The sequence below is a fragment of the Haliotis cracherodii genome, unplaced genomic scaffold (genome assembly GCF_022045235.1).
Source record: "Haliotis cracherodii isolate W230 unplaced genomic scaffold, xgHalCrac1.p SCAF_17, whole genome shotgun sequence".
Classification (NCBI taxonomy): Eukaryota; Metazoa; Mollusca; class Gastropoda; order Lepetellida; family Haliotidae; genus Haliotis; species Haliotis cracherodii.
In genome coordinates, this window is record NW_027266272.1 from 5137623 (window position 1) to 5155807 (window position 18185).

The 18185-nt window shown below is 40.8% G+C and overlaps 1 protein-coding gene across 12 annotated transcripts in view; it reads left to right on the forward strand.

Moving 5' to 3' along the window:
• Positions 1–18185, forward strand: part of LOC139464849 (formin-like protein) — an 85907-nt gene that overhangs the window by 54227 nt on the left and 13495 nt on the right. For 3 of the 12 annotated variants that reach the window (XM_071246388.1, XM_071246394.1, XM_071246390.1), the window contains 13 exons: positions 1626–1646; positions 9006–9085; positions 9653–9736; positions 11213–11411; positions 12219–12295; positions 13724–13817; positions 14612–14689; positions 15138–15248; positions 16057–16206; positions 16498–16546; positions 16865–16917; positions 17450–17588; positions 17837–18132. In XM_071246388.1, the coding sequence (XP_071102489.1) occupies positions 1626–1646; positions 9006–9085; positions 9653–9736; positions 11213–11411; positions 12219–12295; positions 13724–13817; positions 14612–14689; positions 15138–15248; positions 16057–16206; positions 16498–16546; positions 16865–16917; positions 17450–17588; positions 17837–18132 (1431 nt within the window). Of the gene's footprint in view, positions 1–1625; positions 1647–6282; positions 6360–9005; positions 9086–9652; positions 9737–9765; positions 9785–10135; positions 10146–11212; positions 11412–12218; positions 12296–13723; positions 13818–14611; positions 14690–15137; positions 15249–16056; positions 16207–16497; positions 16547–16864; positions 16918–17449; positions 17589–17836; positions 18133–18185 lie in introns of those variants that run through there. The other 9 variants (XM_071246392.1, XM_071246393.1, XM_071246396.1 and 6 more) reach the window with 6 other exon arrangements.

An 18185-nucleotide genomic window follows, 5' to 3' on the forward strand; every position in this document is an offset into this window, starting at 1 on the left:
GATTTCTTTTTTTTTTGTCCTCATGGGGGTGCCTGGTTTGAATTGCTCCCCAACAACCTATGCTGGGAGTAATAGGCGACCTAGGGATTGGGTGGTCAGGCTTGGTGACATGGTTCATTGTATCATGGTACCCAGACTGCATGGATCGTTGTTCACAATATTAACCACAGGTTTGCCTGATCCAGCCTCAATTATTTACAGTCTGTCATCATATAGCTGGAATATTGCTGAGTGCGGCATCGAACAACAAACACACACACATGCATTTGAAAAATTAAAGGGGTATACTTAAATTTTCAAAATTGATAATTCTCCCTGTTTAAAAATGCTATCGTTATGATATAAGAAAATGAGTTTTCTTTGCCAGGAGTAATTTAACAAACTATTGTTTGGGGTAAACTAGCTCACTCAATCACTCACTCATTATTGTGTGTGCGTGTGTTTTCCTGACCAGGACTTAGGTCACATGGCTTAAACATGGCTGACTGTAACATTGTTCTCATGTATATGTCTAGACTAACACTTAGTCAATGAAAAAATGTCTTTAAAATGATTTTTATAAATTTCCTCGAAAGAACCTTTCCTCTTCTGCTGTTTGTGGAATCAAGCAAACTAAACTTGGTTAGTTTGGTCTAGACTTGCCTCAACCTAAATAAAATAAAAAACCTAAAAAATGTAAATTCCACAGTCATGGTGCAGGACTAGTATATCTCAGTAGCTGCAGAAACCACATTTCAAGCCATCCTCATCACCATAGGGCCCAGATGTCAGATGTATGTCCCTGCTTGGTCAATGACCCTTGTTTCAACTGTAAATGTTACAGACGCGTTCATGTAGGGGAGATAACTCCTAACTGCTGCTTTCTAGTCCATAACACTTAGAACCCTATGAATATGATCCCTAAACTAAAACCTTGTGCAACCCCACATCTTTCTCCTCAAGCTTCAATGAATGGTAGATCTATCTGAAATGGTTGATATCATTGAAGTGTGATGCTTTCTCAGACTCCCATTTTAACACTTTATGATGTAGAATATTGCTTAGAATTTGCTCCAAGTTCCCAAAGTTTGATGTAATGTAGTTGTAGCATTCTAACCTGTTTTCCTTATTCAGGATGAATAATTATTTCATCACAAAGCATTGCATTCTTATCATGAATTATGTGTTATGTCATTTGTTCAGATTTTAAACTCTATGGGGATTCTGGGTTACAATAGGCCCTTGGCAACCTGGGTTGACTGCATGTCATCATACCAAGTTGACTGTTGCTCACAATATCAATCACTGGCTTGTCTGGTCCAGACTTGGATTATTTACAAGCTGCCATCAAGTACAGGGATAGAAACTAACAGTTTTTGCCCACTTCTCCTTATAACCATAATAGGTTGCAAACCCCTTAAAAAAAGCTAATTTCTACTAGTCCTTAGCAAGGACTATAGGACTAGTGCCAATTTCTAATGCTGAAGTAGCTGGAATATTGCTGACTGCAGAGTTAAACAGTTTTGAAATGTTGAAGATGTACTACGAAATGTTCCTCTGTCGTACATATGTTCGATGTATGATTTTCATCATATATCTCATCTCCTTTTAATGCTTTTATTTCTATTCATTTGCCGCCCATGTAGATTCCTGTTCCTCCGTATCTAGTGAGTACTCAGGATCTTGCACATATCTCTCCATGTTGTCAATATTTAGCACTTTTACCATTATCCTAGTATCATTACATGTGTCATCTTAGCATCATGAAATAGTTGCCTAAGGCCTTGCAGTTCGCTGTGCAGAGTTGCACCCCTTAGTCATGCCAGGTTTTAACGACCCCCGATTGGAATCCCAGATTATGTTAGGTTTCTCAGCACCACACCATTGGCTTGTGGGATTTGCCAAAGTGGTGACCTGCATCACTTCGGGCTCCCTCCCACATCAAGTTGACATGCCATCATGTAACTGAAAAGCTGTTCAAAGGATCCTTAAACCCAACTCAGTCTCCCACACTCATTGCATGGCGTGTCATCTTGATAGTGATCATTGTGTGTTATGCCATCTTGATATCAATACATGTCTATCATCTTGATAGTGATCGTTGTGTGTTATGCCGTCTTGATATCATTACATGGCGTGTCATCTCGATAGTGATCATTGTGTGTTATACCTTCTTGATATCATTACATGGTGTGTCATCTTGATAGAGATCATTGTGTGTTATACCATCTTGATATCATTACATGTTTTATCATCTTGATAGTGATCATTGTGTGTTATGCCATCTTGATATCATTACATGGCATGTCATCTTGATATCATTACATGGTGTGTCATCTTGATAGTGATCATTGTGTGTTATGCCATCTTGATATCATTATTTGGTGTGTCATTCGATGTCTTTACGTGTTGTGTCATCTTGATGTTTTTTGTGTTGTGTCATCTTGTGTGTTGTGTTGGTGTCCCATGGCTTGGTTGTTGTCTGCATGATCACTGTTTAGAATCCATTGTCTTCCAGTACGAGTTCTCACCTTCCAGGAGTCTTCAGATGCCAGATATTATGCAACATGGACTGCTCTGGTGGTTTATGTTGAAGGATTTCAAACAGTCCATGTCTGTCTCTGTGTGTGGTTGCATGAAACATATTTTTCAACATCCTTACAACAGATTGATGATATCTTTACATGTCCTATTAATTCTTCATCATAACATCTTCATTCACACATCCTACATTTCACCTGGTACCCTTGTGGTTATGGTGTTTGCTTGCCGCAAAAAAGACTAGGGTTAGGTTCGGAGCAATATGTGAAGCCATTTGTTGGTGCTATTGCTTGAATAATGATAAAGCGAGATACAGCCATATATTTTGAAATGCGAGATTCAGCGTCTCCCACACAATCTTCATCTTACAAAAGGGCCACAACTCTGTAATTGTTATGAAAACTCATTAAAGGGACATAACTGTACAAACAGTTGAAAAGGGTATTTCAAGGGGACATTACTCTTCTCTCTTGCACATGCTTTCAGTACCAGTGGATTTGGGGCAATCTTACTACTACTACAGTGACAATATGTGATATTGTCATGCTGTGGTCTTGCTGTACTGGCAGTGACCATGGTGATGGAGAAAGAACTTGACAAAATGTACTCCACAGAGCTTCATTGATAAGATTATTTGATTCTAAGTTGTAGTGGAAATGCATAATTTTAGTTGTGGTACATCCTTCTCAAGGGAAATATTTTGTCACTATTTGAGCAACGTCTTTTTACTGACATTGGCTGGCGCCTATCACTGTAATAATTGGTGCAGCTTATCCTGTTGTGCAAGGGGAAGAGGAACAGACCTATCTCAGAAGATCTTAGGTTCCTAGAGTGAAAAATAATCGAGTATTCATTGAAATTCCCATTTTGTTAGTGCACAAGCAGCAGGAATCAATATTGAGCATTTGGCAGACTGTAACTACAGCTAGGGTTGCTGGAACCAGATATATTGTACAGTTTATCGAATATGACAGCTTTGTGTGGATTAGAAGTGTGTATTTTCATCCTCAGCGAGTTTTCATGATTACGGGGGTTCCTGGTCTTGAGGTTTGCTGCTGTGGTGTGTAATTCCTGTGGCAGGATCAGGTAGTCAGGCTCGGTGACATAGTTGATGATGGGTCATTGTGCCCTAACATCATGAATTGTTGCCTTTTATATCGGTCACAGATTTGTCTTGTCGAAATATTTTACAGGCTGCCACCTTGTTGTTGGAACATTGCTGAGTGCGACTTGAACAAAAGACAAACAAAATTTTTACCCTGTCATTTTCTCATCCATACTTATCTTTTCTTTCATTCTCTTTAGCGGTGTCAAGCAACAAACAAACCCAACCATTGACTCTCGTTCCCCATCACTTCCATACTCCTCCACTCCTCATTCTGTTTTGTTCTATCTTTCCTCATTCCTGCTGCCCCTTTCATCATCACTCTTTCATTCTGATTTATTCTCTCCCTCCAGGGTTAGAAATTAATTTTCATTCTCGCTTGTCCACAAAAATGATCATCTACAGAGTTGTCATATAACTATTGCAGGGTTTCAGATGGCCCTCGGTCACCGGTCATAGACCGATAAACTTTCTATTTGACTGATGGTTTGTTTAAGTTGTCGGACTTTTGACCGATAGAAATGCTAAGCAAGGCATCACACGTGTCATAATTTCATGATTAAATAGTAATTACTAAGGATTATTTTGTAGCCATCGATTTTAATGCTCTCATAAAGTATAGTGCCAATCGAGACTCAGTTGTCCTTGTGTCTGGGGGATGGCGGGTAGCTGGGTGTGCGGAAGCTATGCCCGACTTTTTAAAAGTACTGATTTAACTTCGAAATTTTACTGCATCCGGCATCTTTGTTTAAGTGACTTACTGACTTTTGCCACTGACTTATTACATTTCTTGGGTCCAAGTCATTGACCTGTATACAGCTTTTTGTGTCAAAATCACTGTATTGGTGAAAGTGGTCATCAACAAAGAAATATCACTAGACCTTCATGAATTTTATTTGTCTCGGACTAGCAGACTTGCCTCAGTTTTGGCCTAGCTCTCAATCACAGTCATTTTCATGCTCATTCACTCTTTCATTCTGTTTTGTTCTCTCTCTCATTCACTGTCTCCTGGCCAGGAGAATCCATCAGGCAAACCCATGAAGCTCTTCACAGTTCTGTACAGACAGGCTGCTGACTGAGGCACATCTGGAACAAAGATTGGTTTTCTCCTGCTTGAATGTTATCTGCCTTCGTTTTATAGAGAAAACTCCCCACCCAATGGGATGTGAAATGTTTCTTCTGCAAACATATGATCTACAGAAAGAATTGGTCTGGAGACTTGTGTTCATGCTGGTGGATAGAATTGTAGGATTGAGAGTTGGTCAGTATTTGATCTGGTCTGAAGGGGATAGAGTACGTCTGTCTGTCAGAGATGGCAGCGATTACTGTGATGTGATGATGAGGGAGGGGAGATTTGGGGGAAGGGAGGGGGTTGAGGGATGGGAGGGGGTTTTGGTTGAATAAGGATAAACATTTGTCTTCAGATAGTTTTAGGGGATAAAAATGGGAGGGGAATTGGGTTGTTTCAGGAACTGGCTGTAGTACACTTGAGCTGTAGTGAGGTGAGGGTGGAAAGTTATACAGAAGGTGGGGGTGGGGGTGTGTGTGGGGTGTTATCAGCAAGATGAGGTAAGGGATTTTTATTAGGGAGGTGAGTTGTGGCAGTGTTATCAGCAAGATGTGGCAGTGTTTTCAGCAAAATGTGGCAGTGTTATCATCAAGATGGGGATGTAATAGGGAGGTGAGGTTTAAGTGGGGGTTTTGTGCAGTGAGTTTAGTTGATGGGGTGTTACGCAGATGGTGAGGAGAGGGGGTGCTGTGAGGGATGGAGTGTTATGAGGGCTGTGATGGGGTTGTTAGGGAGGTGAGGGGTGGAGGGGCTGTTTATAAGTTGAGGGGGTTTCTGGGGGTTGTTATGATGGAGGTGAAGGATGGTTGCAGGTGGCATTTGAATTATACAAATTGTATGTTTAAATAAAAGGGAGAGGATCCTGACCACAGAGATAAGTTAGCAAGTATAGTTACATAATAAAATATTATTGGGAACTACATGTACCCTCTTTCTTTGTGTAGCAGTAGATTGATGTTTGTGTATTTTTTCTATGCCGATATGTAGCTCAGATCATGCTGAGGAAAGTCAGTTTTAAACACAAACCATGCAGTCCAGTATGACCTAATCGATGGGGCACAAACATGAAATCAAGTATGGTGACAGAGCCCTAGTAATCAGCTCGTTACAATCAATGAACTGCAATTATGAATAAATGGAGGAACTTGTATTCCTTGGGTATTGGTGTGATGTTTCTGTTTGGGCTTGTTGGATGAATATTGATTGCCACGATGTGAGGATTGTCCGTTATGGTAATAAGGCCTTTCAAAGTACTCCGTTGTGGGCGGGGAGACAGGCATTTGTCAGGATGTGACTTGTGGCTGTGCCTTACAATTCACTGTTTGATATTTCCTGATAAGCGTTAATTTGGCACTTCAGGTTAAACAGGCTGTTGACTAGTGTCTGTTGTAGGTTCACAAAGGGATGTATGACGTCTATTTACTGTGGTAATTTCATGTAGTGATAGTTGATGGTCAGATTGAAACAGTACATCATTGTTCTTGTGTGTCGTTAGGCAAATGATCAGACAAAGGTACTCTGTTGCGTCCCACATTGTCACATGGTTATCCTGTCTTGTTACAGCCTACATTTCTCTGAACAACATTGACACACACATCTTGATACATCACACAGACATCCTGTCTTACCCGGGGTAGAATTGGTCTTCAGCAACCCATGCTTGTTGTAAGAAATGACTAACAAGATTAGATGGTCAGGCATACTGACTTGGTTGATGCATGGACTATTACTGAGAACAGTGTTAAGCTCCGAACAACAAAACAGCAGGCATCTCTCCAAACAACACTCACACAATCCATCTCTCCGAACAACACTCACACAATCCATCTCTCCAAACAACACTCACACAATCCATCTCTCCGAACAACACTCATACAATCCATCTCTCCAAACAACACTCACACAATCCATCTCTCCGAACAACACTCATACAATCCATCTCTCCGAACAACACTCACACAATCCATCTCTCCAAACAACACTCACACAATCCATCTCTCCGAACAACACTCATACAATCCATCTCTCCAAACAACACTCACACAATCCATCTCTCCGAACAACACTCATACAATCCATCTCTCCGAACAACACTCACACAATCCATCTCTCCGAACAACACTCATACAATCCATCTCTCCGAACAACACTCATACAATCCATCTCTCCGAACAACACTCACACAATCCATCTCTCCGAACAACACTCATACAATCCATCTCTCCGAACAACACTCACACAATCCATCTCTCCAAACAACACTCACACAATCCATCTCTCCGAACAACACTCATACAATCCATCTCTCCAAACAACACTCACACAATCCATCTCTCCGAACAACACTCATACAATCCATCTCTCCGAACAACACTCACACAATCCATCTCTCCAAACAACACTCACACAATCCATCTCTCCGAACAACACTCATACAATCCATCTCTCCGAACAACACTCACACAATCCATCTCTCCGAACAACACTCACACAATCCATCTCTCCAAACAACACTCACACAATCCATCTATCCGAACAACACTCACACAATCCATCTCTCCGAACAACACTCACACAATCCATCTCTCCGAACAACACTCACACAATCACAGACCTAAGTGTAAAATCTACTCCTTTTGAAGCACTTGTAAAATCTTCAGCACCTCATCATCAAATCCCAGAGAGTGTTGTGACATTGTTGTTGTCAGTAGATCTGCTAGTTCTCATTAATTTGTGTCAGATGTGTTGTACTTAACATTACACGTGGAATTCTGAAAGCTGCCTTGTTTTTCAAACACACCAATGTCGGTTTTTAAGAGAACCAATCATAAATCTAAAAAGAATATTGTTTCCTTGTGGCAAAATATGAAAATTGGTTTTAGGTGTCTCTTGACATCTTTTCCCAATGATATAAATGCACACCTGGTTTATCAGGGGTTTGTAAGCAATTATTATTATTATTATTATTATTATTATTATTATTATTATCATCACAGCTTGATATAATTTGTATACCAAGGTGCCCATGTTATATTTGGCTTTTAGGAAGAGCATGTATAGATGAGCAGATTGTCTTGATCTGGCGTAGACCTCGTCATTTATAACAGTTAACTAGGACATAGCTGCTTCATCTGTGTGATTGTCAGAGTTGCATGTGTGTAATAGTTTGTAATAATTAAACAAGTATTAACTAATCAACTATATTTTCAAGGAAATATCAGACTAATCCCAGAGATTACATTTCAAGACATCAAAATAATGCCAAGCATTTTGTGGAATGTTTGAGTAAAAAATCATTACCATGCTGTATTGATGTCCAGAATTTGATAATAAATAATTTTGAAAATAGTATTTTCATTTGAGGATGAGTGCAGAAAAACTTTGATTGTTTAATACACTTATAAACTTATAAATTGTCATTACAGAATTTTAAAATTTGTTTTGGCAAGATTCCAAGTTAAAAAAACCCTCAAAACACTATGGATGAACGTTAAGTCTTGCATGGTTGCCTACCTTGAATGACGGCTTCGTAGATAGTTTGTGATACCAATGCCCAGTGTGATCAATATTTGAGTGCTGGTTTAGGGCTGGTAAGTATTACATAAAGGCCCATGTTGATCAGATTTTGGCCATGATATAGAATTACAACTCTAGGGATATAAGAAATGGAAATGTAGACATGATATCAAATATCCTGTTTGTTGTACATGTGTGGACATATCGGACAATATGTCTTCGTAATGAAACTACATTCTGCTGTTTGTTATAAGTACATACGCCAACAGAAATAGATGGATGTATATACAAAATAAATTCATGAGACCTCTAAGGGAACACCAGCCATTGTAGACTTTTCATCAATTCCTTTGATATTGATCACTCAGTAATTAAAGGCCTATTTTGATTCATCAAGGAATGGGTACACATGCATTTTACTGGATACCTGTCTGTCATGGTTGTTTGTGCTGCTAATATAGCAGCATGCGACAAAGTGTCTTTATTAAAATATATGCAGCTCGAAGTAAGGGGATAGAAACGATTTCTTATTAGCTGTTATGTGGGGCATCCCCACCCCAAAACATCCTTGTTTTGTTCAAGTGAGGCGGCTACAAATGGCAGCTGAGACAGTTAGAAACTGTCGCTGAGGGAGGAGCTTGTGCCTATCTCGCACCAAAATGGCAGCAGGAATCTGGTAAAATGCATACTTACCAAACAATGTGCTGAGGGAAAATGCAACCACCTGCTGATTGATTCAGTCTATTAGACTTTCACGTTGTGTTGGTGTTGTCTGTAAGTTCTCATTTCTTTCAGAAGCGAAAAATCCTGGGTGATTCAACCTCCACTCAAGTATTACGTGACCTCGAGATCTCACTCCGTACTAACCACATAGAGTGAGTACTGTTTGAATGTAACTATGGTAACATGAGGACTGTATATGATACTCGCTTCACCATCCTCGTATCATTATTGGAGGAAGGGGTAAAAGGTGATACAGTTTGCTGTGTTGAGTTGTGTCCCTTTGCCGTAAAACGCAACTTTGCTTGTCGTTAGGGGCGACTAACAGAATTGGTCAGGCTCTCTGACTTGGTTGATGCATGTTATCGTATCCCAATTGCATGGGTCAGTGCTCATGATATCAGCCACTGGATTGTGTGGTCCAGACACAATTATTTACGCATCTAGTCATACAGTTGGAATATGGCAGCGTTAAACACCAAACAAACTAAAGAAGCCTAAAGCTCTCTCAATATTTTATCAGAGAATGATAATTTGTTTTGTGTGTTTCACAATGAATTATTTTGGGTTTTTTGTGGTAAAAAAAGAGACACTTCATTGATCAGTTGACATTGAATCAAGGTCTTCATCATTGATGTTCACAACTGATATTTCCAGCTTACAGATATATACATGATACATGCATAATGTTCACAATTACAAATAATTTGATTTGTCTCCAGATGGGTGCGTGAGTTCCTCAGTGAAGAAAACCAGGGATTGGATGTCCTGGTGGACTACCTGTCATTCACTCAAGTTGTCATGAGGTGGGTAAATTAGAAGTCACAGGTGTCATTCACTCAAGTTGTCATGAGGTGGGTAAATTAGAAGTCACAGGTGTCATTCTCTCAAGTTGTCATATGGGGCGGTCAGGTAGCCAAGTGGTTAAAGCGTTCGCTCGTCACGCCGAAGACCTGGGTTCGATTCTCGACATGGGTACAATGTGTGAAGCCCATTTCTGGTGTTCCCCGCCGTGATATTGCTGGAATATTGCTAAAAGCGGCGTAAAACCGTACTCACTCAAGTTGTCATGAGGTGTTTAAATTATCTGTCACAGGTGTCATTCTCTCAAGTCGTCATGAGGTGGGTAAATTTTCCGTCACAAGTGTCATTTCAAGTTGTCATGAGGTGGGTAAATTTTCCATCACAAGTGTCATTCTCTCAAGTTGTCATGAGGTGTTTAAATTATAAGTCACAGGTGTCATTCTCTCAAGTTGTCATGGTGGATGCACCGTCTGTCATAGATGTCAGACCAATGAAACATGCAGTGCTTGGACAGCTTAGTGATATCATGTCATGCATATCTCCATTATAGCACTGGGAAATTTGTTTGACAAATTTTTGGATACCTGATTCTGGTGGGATAGGTTTAGGGTATTCAGGAAAAGGTGGGAATGGTGCTGCTCCTGTATTTGCATTAATGCAAACATCTTTCTTCTAATTCAAATTGTCAGGAGGTGGGTACAGCATCTGTTGGTGACATGTCTTCATTGGGTAGGCATAATCCCTGTTAATGCTGGACAGAGTCAGATAGGGCCTTACACCTACAATATGTTAGGAGGAAGTGTTCAAGATTCTAACCCCATGATGCTGTCAGATACATCTACATACTCTGACAGCATCATGTGGTTAGAACCCCTACATACTCAACCTGATCCAGGGTAGAATAGGTCTTCAGCAAGCCATGCTTGTCATAAAAGGCGACCATCAGGATTGGGTGGTCAGGCTCGCTGACTTGGTTGATGCATGTCATCGTATCCTAATTGCGTGGATTGATGTTCATGATGTCAAGCACTGGATTGTCTTGTCCAGACTCGATTATTTACAGACTGCTGTCATATAGCTTGAATATTGCTAAGTGCGGGTTTAAACAACAACAAACAAACAAAATATACTCACTTTCTGCCCAGAGACCAAAAGGTCAGTTGTTAGATCCGATCCCCTGTTGGAGTCATTAACTGATGGTCCTTGTTACCCTATCTGACGCTTGGCATTAAGGGGATAAAACAAGGACTGATCAGCTCGGAGTCAGTATACTGTGTCTTAGTGGGTTATCCATGTTAAACTGTGGCATGGTATCTCAGTGGATTAGCACTTTAAAACCGGCCAAGGTCCAGACTAGTACAGGCTGTTACTCACAAGCATGCATACCACTATTTAAATGCAATAATCATGGACGTGACATTAAACCCCATTTCACCTCACCCCCCATACTCACTCCTCCCATGTTGTGTTTGTTCCAGACGAGAACAGTTGTTGAACAAGGAGAAGACGTCCAGCCTGGAGTCGGGGTTGAGTCGGAGTCCTGGCCGGAGGTTGCGGCGCTCCAACACACTGGGCTCACCGCGGTCTATAAAATACTCGAGTAAACTTAACATGGGGGAGGCGAGGGACGATGTGCATGTCTGCATAATGTGCTTGAGGGCAATCATGAACCACCAGGTAGGAAGCACACCTGTGATGACAGAAAGTTAGAGTTATTGTGACATTTCCAAGTTTTGGGCCTAATAATAATTCAGGGCCTTGTTTGCAGTCATGGTCCACGATTACAATTTGTGACTTTAACCACTCGTCTGAAAACGACGGTTGAGGAAGCTTAGCTAATAGTAGCTACGGTACATGAGATTGTGAAGTCAGTTACTAAAGTTGGAGGGGCGGTCGGGTAGCCTAGTGGTTAAAGTGTTTGCTTGTCACGCCAAAGATCCGGGTTCGATTCCCGACATGGGTACAATGTGTGAAGCCCATTTCTGGTGTCCCCCGCCGCGATATTGCTGGAATATTGCTAAAAGCGGCGTAAAACCATACTCAGTCAATCAGTCAGTATAAAGGTTGGATGCTTTATCTCAGGGCCACTTGATTTGGATTTGGTTTGTCACAGTATATAGGCTACCCAACAGATTGCTTGACAAGGTACTCGATGACGTGGAATGTTGCTCATAATATCAGCCACTGGTTTATCTGGTCCTAACTTAATTATTTACATTTACTGATGCCTTACTCTGTCAGAGTACAATGACATGGAATCACATCAGCAAGCCTGTCAGCTCAATTTTGTCCCCCTCTTACAATGATCATAGGTTCTGGGGTTTCTATTGTAAGTCGGGGTAGAGAATCAGAGAGAATTAAAACAGGTCCAAGACTATCTACTGTGAAATAGAAACACACTGACATAATTGAAGCAGAATGAGTTTGAAATTGAATAAATATTTGTCTAAATGATTTTCTACAGTGCCGTGCCCTGTGTTTCAGTATGGTTTCAACCTGGTGATAGCTCACAAGCACGCCATCAACTGTATAGCGCTCAGTCTTAACCACCGGAGCCTCAGGTGGGTACCCAGTAGTGCTAGCTCCCTACTGTACAGCACTGTTGTCCTTACTCTGCCTGTCAGGAGCATCATCATCAGCTTGTTCTTGTTCATCAGCGATGGTCTGCCTGGTGATCAGATTCATCTTAGTGAATGGATGTATTTTAATGCAAATGTACAAGCAGTGTTCTAATACCGTATTCGATGTAATGAGCGCCCAGGGCGATATTTGCTAATATATTGGCTAGTGAACAATCCCAATTAGCAACCCTTCCAATTGATCAATGTACACAAGATTTATTCATGTGTTATATCAACCCTTGATTATGGGCAATTAAATTCTGGAAAATATAACTGTCGTATGATACACACAGACTTTTCTTTTGTATCATTTCAGGCTGTCAGCATAAACCACGAAATTTACGATCTTTCAACTCTGTTTTTTATCTCCAAAATTATGTTCTAATAAGAGCCCCTATTTCTAATTTTGAGACCGCCATGGGCGCTTATTGCGTCGAATATGGTAGTCTCAATGTTGTGATTGCAAGAACACATGAAACATTTAGCAAAGTTTTGTCATGGAGAATTGTAAGCAGGCTCCACAGAGATGGCCACCATTAGAGTTTTGTCTGAATCATTGCAGTTGATTTTACCAAATTCTGCCGATATGATTAATAGGAATGTTTTACAAATTTTGTCAAACATGTCCAGTTATTTTGACTGTATTGACTATCTGCAGGTTTTGTCACAACAAATTAATAATCAATTAATAATCACTTGTTTAGCTTGTCAAGGAAGGGTTAACGATTTTGAGGAGTTTGCGTGATAGAGATGTTTTGTTTTATTATCTAAACCATACATCATTCAGGCGAACTGTGATTAATTCTTTTTTTACAATATTGATTTTGTGCACAGTAAAAACAATGAAATGATAGTTTTCTTCCTTGTACACTTGGGGGTACAGGTGGCCCAGTCTAAGATGCACAATTCTCGGTGCAGAAATCTTTGGCTGTGGTTTCAAATCCCGATTTGCCCTGATTATTTTTGTTCACCATACCCGTGCTCGTGGGTTTCATTAGAATGGTAAAGGCAGAGACCTGCGTCACTTCAGGCCTTCCCCTGACATTAAGCTGAAACACTGTGATATAACTGATACAGTTCAAAGTGGTTTTAAACCGAAGTCACTCCTTGTACAGGTGTAGGTATGTTTTGTTGATGGTTGAAGCCTCCAATTTTGGGAGCTATGCTTTGCCGTGCGTTATAACCGAAGGGCGCAATAACGAGGGAACACTGTACGTAACAACTTGTAATGTGTGTGAAAAGTCGTACAAAAATAAGCTATTTGCAGGGGGCGTGGCCTAAATGCAAATGTCCAATTGGGATTTTAAATTTTCCGGACCCCTGGTTGGAGGGCTCACGGACAGGACTGATGTTGTGTGACTGTTGCAGGACAAAGGCTCTGGTGCTCGAGCTGTTAGCTGCTGTCTGCCTAGTCAGTGGGGGTCATGAGATCATTCTCTCTGCATTTGATAATTTTAAAGAGGTGAGTGCAAAATGTTTCTTTAAAAAGGAACTCTGTTCCTTTGTTCACTTCATTAGATGTTGCAATTAGTGTCTTATGCCATCATGACATGTTTCTGACATGATTATACACATACACATACCAAAAGACGTTAAAAAATGGTACTTGTTGTTACCCTGCCTGGCACTTGGCATTTAAGGGGTTGAAACAAGGACTGGTCGGCTCGGAGTCAGTATACTGTGGCATGGTATCTCAGTGGGCTAGCACTATAAAATCTGCATTAGTCCAGACTAGTACAAACAACCAAACACTTCTGCATGCACGTCGCTATAAAAGTGCAATAATCTTGAAATCGACATTAAGCTCCATTTCACCTCACCTCACCTCACCTCACCTCACCTCACCTCACCTCACCTCACCTCACCTCTACACAAAGTTTATAAAATTGAACTCTCAGGCAGGAAACATACAAATAAAAGTCTAATGCAAAATAATGCTATTATATGTGAGTGCGTTCAGCTCTGTCTGTCTATCTAAAACATGAAAGACAAGGCATTCTTGTCATAGCCCTAATGTTGAAAGGTAGATATTCAAGGGGTCTTCACATTCAAATAGTATTAGCACAAACCTCAAGGACCCCAGGACCCAATAATTTAAAAAACTTTACAGAAACACAGTACACAGTTTGATGTCTTGTCTGTGTGAGTGTCATGGGTATGTGACATGGTGGAACGCTATGGCATTTGTTACGTGAATGAGAAGTTACATTATTTTGATGAAGCATGTTTATGCTGATGTTGTGTTTGTGTTTCCAGGTCTGTGATGAAGGACACCGGTTTGAGACACTGATGGATTACTTTAAAAATTATGAAGAATTTCATATAGACTTCATGGTACGTCAAGTTGTAGTAGTTCACAATATTACGACAAACATTTATAGAATTTAAGACATTTAAATGACGACAAAATGAGTAATGAGTTTTTAATCCCCCAAACGTTTCAGATGCTGGTAGCTCCGTGAGGATCTAGGTTAGAATTAGTCTTCACCAAAACTTGCTTGTCGTAAGAGGCGGCTTTCGGGTGGTCAGGTTTACTGACTTTGACGATGCATGTCATCGTGTCCCAATTGCATAGATTTATGCTCATAATGTCAGTCACTGGATTGTCTGGTCCAAACCTGATTATTTTCAGACAGCTGTCATATAGCTGGAATATTGCTGAGTGCGGCTTTAAACAGCAAACAAACATAAATTGCCAAATGATCTTCAAAATTAGTCTGTATCCATGTTTGTTGGTTGTCCATGTGGTCTCGGCATGTTTCATAGAAGGCTGTGTTTGCAGGTTGCGTGTATGCAGTTCATCAACATAGTGGTCCACTCCGTGGAAAACATGAACTTCAGAGTGCATTTACAACATGAGTTCACAGAAATAGGACTGGATGACTATCTGGAGGTGAGGAGTATTTTAGTTCTGTACTCGGTGCAGCATAATATTGCCTCCATGGTCCAGTGGATACAGCATCTGCCCAGAGAGAAGAAAGGGTATTCTCAGAGGAGAAAAAAACAAAAAATGTTCTTCCCTCATCACATTTTTTCACAGTTACTTTTTTATAAAAGTCCTACCTCTCTCACTTTTGAGAAAAATAAGCCAGAGAAACATAATTGTTTAAAATGTCGTCCTAGTATGTAAGAAGACCCATGAAGATCCGGGGTAGAATAGGTCTTCAGCAACCCATGCTTGCCGTAAAAGGCAACTATGCTTGTCGTAAAAGGCGACTAATGGGATCGGGTGGTCAGGCTCGCTGACTTGGTTGATGCATGTCATCGATCCCAGTTGCGTGGATCGATGCTCATGATATCAATCACTGGATTGTCTTGTCCAGACTCGATTATTTACAGACCGCCGTCATATATCTGGAATATTGCTGAGTGCGGATTTTAACAACAAACCAACCAACCAACCTAGTATGTTATAAATATATTCTGACTGTGCCCAGTAGATCTAATTGCATCACTGTATTTCCACAATATTTTGTCAGTAACACAATTTGTTTTAGCTGTTTGCAGCATGGGGGCTATATATGCAAATGAAAGTCTCAATGTCACTCCCTGCGTGATCCTTTCTGTATTAGGACCTCACTATCGGGATCCATATCACACTGTGTATCATCTCAATCCTATATGTGTTACGGAACGTTGTCATGAATATCTGCGGTAGTTGATCATCGTCAACATTACCGTCATCTTCTATATTGTTGTAGAAACTTCGGAACACAGAGAGTGATCGACTAGCTGTTCAGGTACATGCGTACCTAGACAATATGATCGATGTGGCCCAACTGCTGGAAGATTCAGAAACAAAGACAGAAGCTTTGGAGAAAGTTGCTGAGCTGGAAGACGATCTGTCTCAGGTAAAAAAAAAAAATTCAACGGTGATGAAAATATTGACCAATGGTCTTGTTCTTTTGGACATTACTATTTTTGTAAAAGTTGCTATAGCAAATCTTCATCTAAAGAGACATGTTTCATGTTGGTGTGCAACACACCACAAACGCCTGGAGTCTTTATTGTCAATCCTAAAGTGTAGGTGCCCAACAGTGTTGGATTGGACTTAATACTGATACTCATTGGGCACAAGTATGAACTGTTTATCTCTCTTTGTGTACACGGTTTACAACTTACAGTATTTGTGTATTTTCTAGGTAAATGAGAGGCTACAGGAGGTGGAAGAGGAAGCTATGGTGAAAACAGGTGAGTCACCCACACTTGTAGTCGTACAACTCAGTCAGTACATGTACAGGCGATAATCGATCTATACTCTATTTGTATCTTTTGTGATTCTCTGTTATGAAGCCCTTGCCAGTGGTTGATCACAGTCATGCACATTGTGAGAAAATCTCATCTTTGCAAATACAATTTGTAAAGGTTCCCTGATTTAGTATCTTGGCCTTTTTGGAAACAATTAATGTATGACAAAATCCAAGTTGAATCTGGAATAGTCAGTTTGTTTATGATTCAGTTATTTTGCAGTATTCACTCAAATTGAATATTTGTATCTGTATTTTGCAGTGGAGTTAGAGAAACAGTTATCTGAAGCAACAACAGAATTAGAAGAAATCAAGGTGAGTTGATCATACAAAGGTGAATACAAAACAACATTCACCCTCCCACACGGGGCCCTGATAGCTGTGACTAAGATCACTTTGGGGAGTGAGATCCCCTTACTCACCAAGATCACTCAGAGTGTGGCCCTGATATCTATGGTACTAATATTGCATTGTACAATGGGGACAGTATAGCCATTCGCTAAGATGGTCTTTGTAAAATGGGACTCTATTCTTACATTGGTTGTCTGGTTAAGACCTGGTACTCACCAGCTTTCCGTGCAATTGGACCGCCTCCATGGTCTAATGGTAGAACGTCTGCCTGGAGGGCGAAAGGTCAGGTCATAAGTGCAATGATCGTGGACGTGACAATAAACCCCATTTCACCTCCCCTTCTGTGCAGTTGTGTTTGGTAAAGATGAATTACTTTACTTTCGATTAGGAGAGTTTAAGATATGATATATTCAGTAGGTTTTCAGTAGTTGTTAAGGTGAAACAAGTTGTATGAGAGGGAGAATCTGTTGACTCATACTGGCTGTTTGTTTACCAGGAGGATTTGCGTGAAAAGGAGAGCGAAATGAACACGTTACGGAAGACGGTGAACGAGAAGGATGAAGAGTCACGGAAACGGCAGTCGATGCTGGACGCCAAGCTGCAGGAGTTGGAGGTCCTCAAGAACCAAGTTGGAAGTTAGTCCCAGAATTATTCCGTATAGAATGTGTTGATGTTGTGGCAGTGTTGATGTGTGTTGTTATTAATATATGGCAGCCCCCTCAATCAATGAGCTTCTTCAGTAGGTCATGTAAGTGTGTTAGATTAATTTTTGTGTAGGTGTGGAAATGTGAATATTAAAACACATTCATTTCACACCAATGTTTCAAGACCCTGGTTCCAGATCATGTTACACATGCAGTACATTGGGATATTTTGTTTTCAGCTGAGCCAGCCATGCCCAACGGACTGCCCCCTCCCCCTCCTCCAATTGCCCCAGTCAGTGCTCCTGCACCTCCTCCTCCACCTCCACCCCCTCCCCCACCTCCTCCACCCCCAGGCACTGGTCCTCCTCCCCCTCCACCACCCCCGGGGGCGGCCATCCCCAACATGTCTGCCATGACCATCAAGAGGAAGATACAGACCAAGTACAGGTTGCCAATACTCAACTGGACTCCACTCAAACCACAGCAGGTCAAGGGGACCATTTTCTCCGATCTGGATGACGAGAAGCTATACGCGGTAGGTCATTGTCACACTTCGTGACGAGAACGATTTTCATTCAATATTGATCT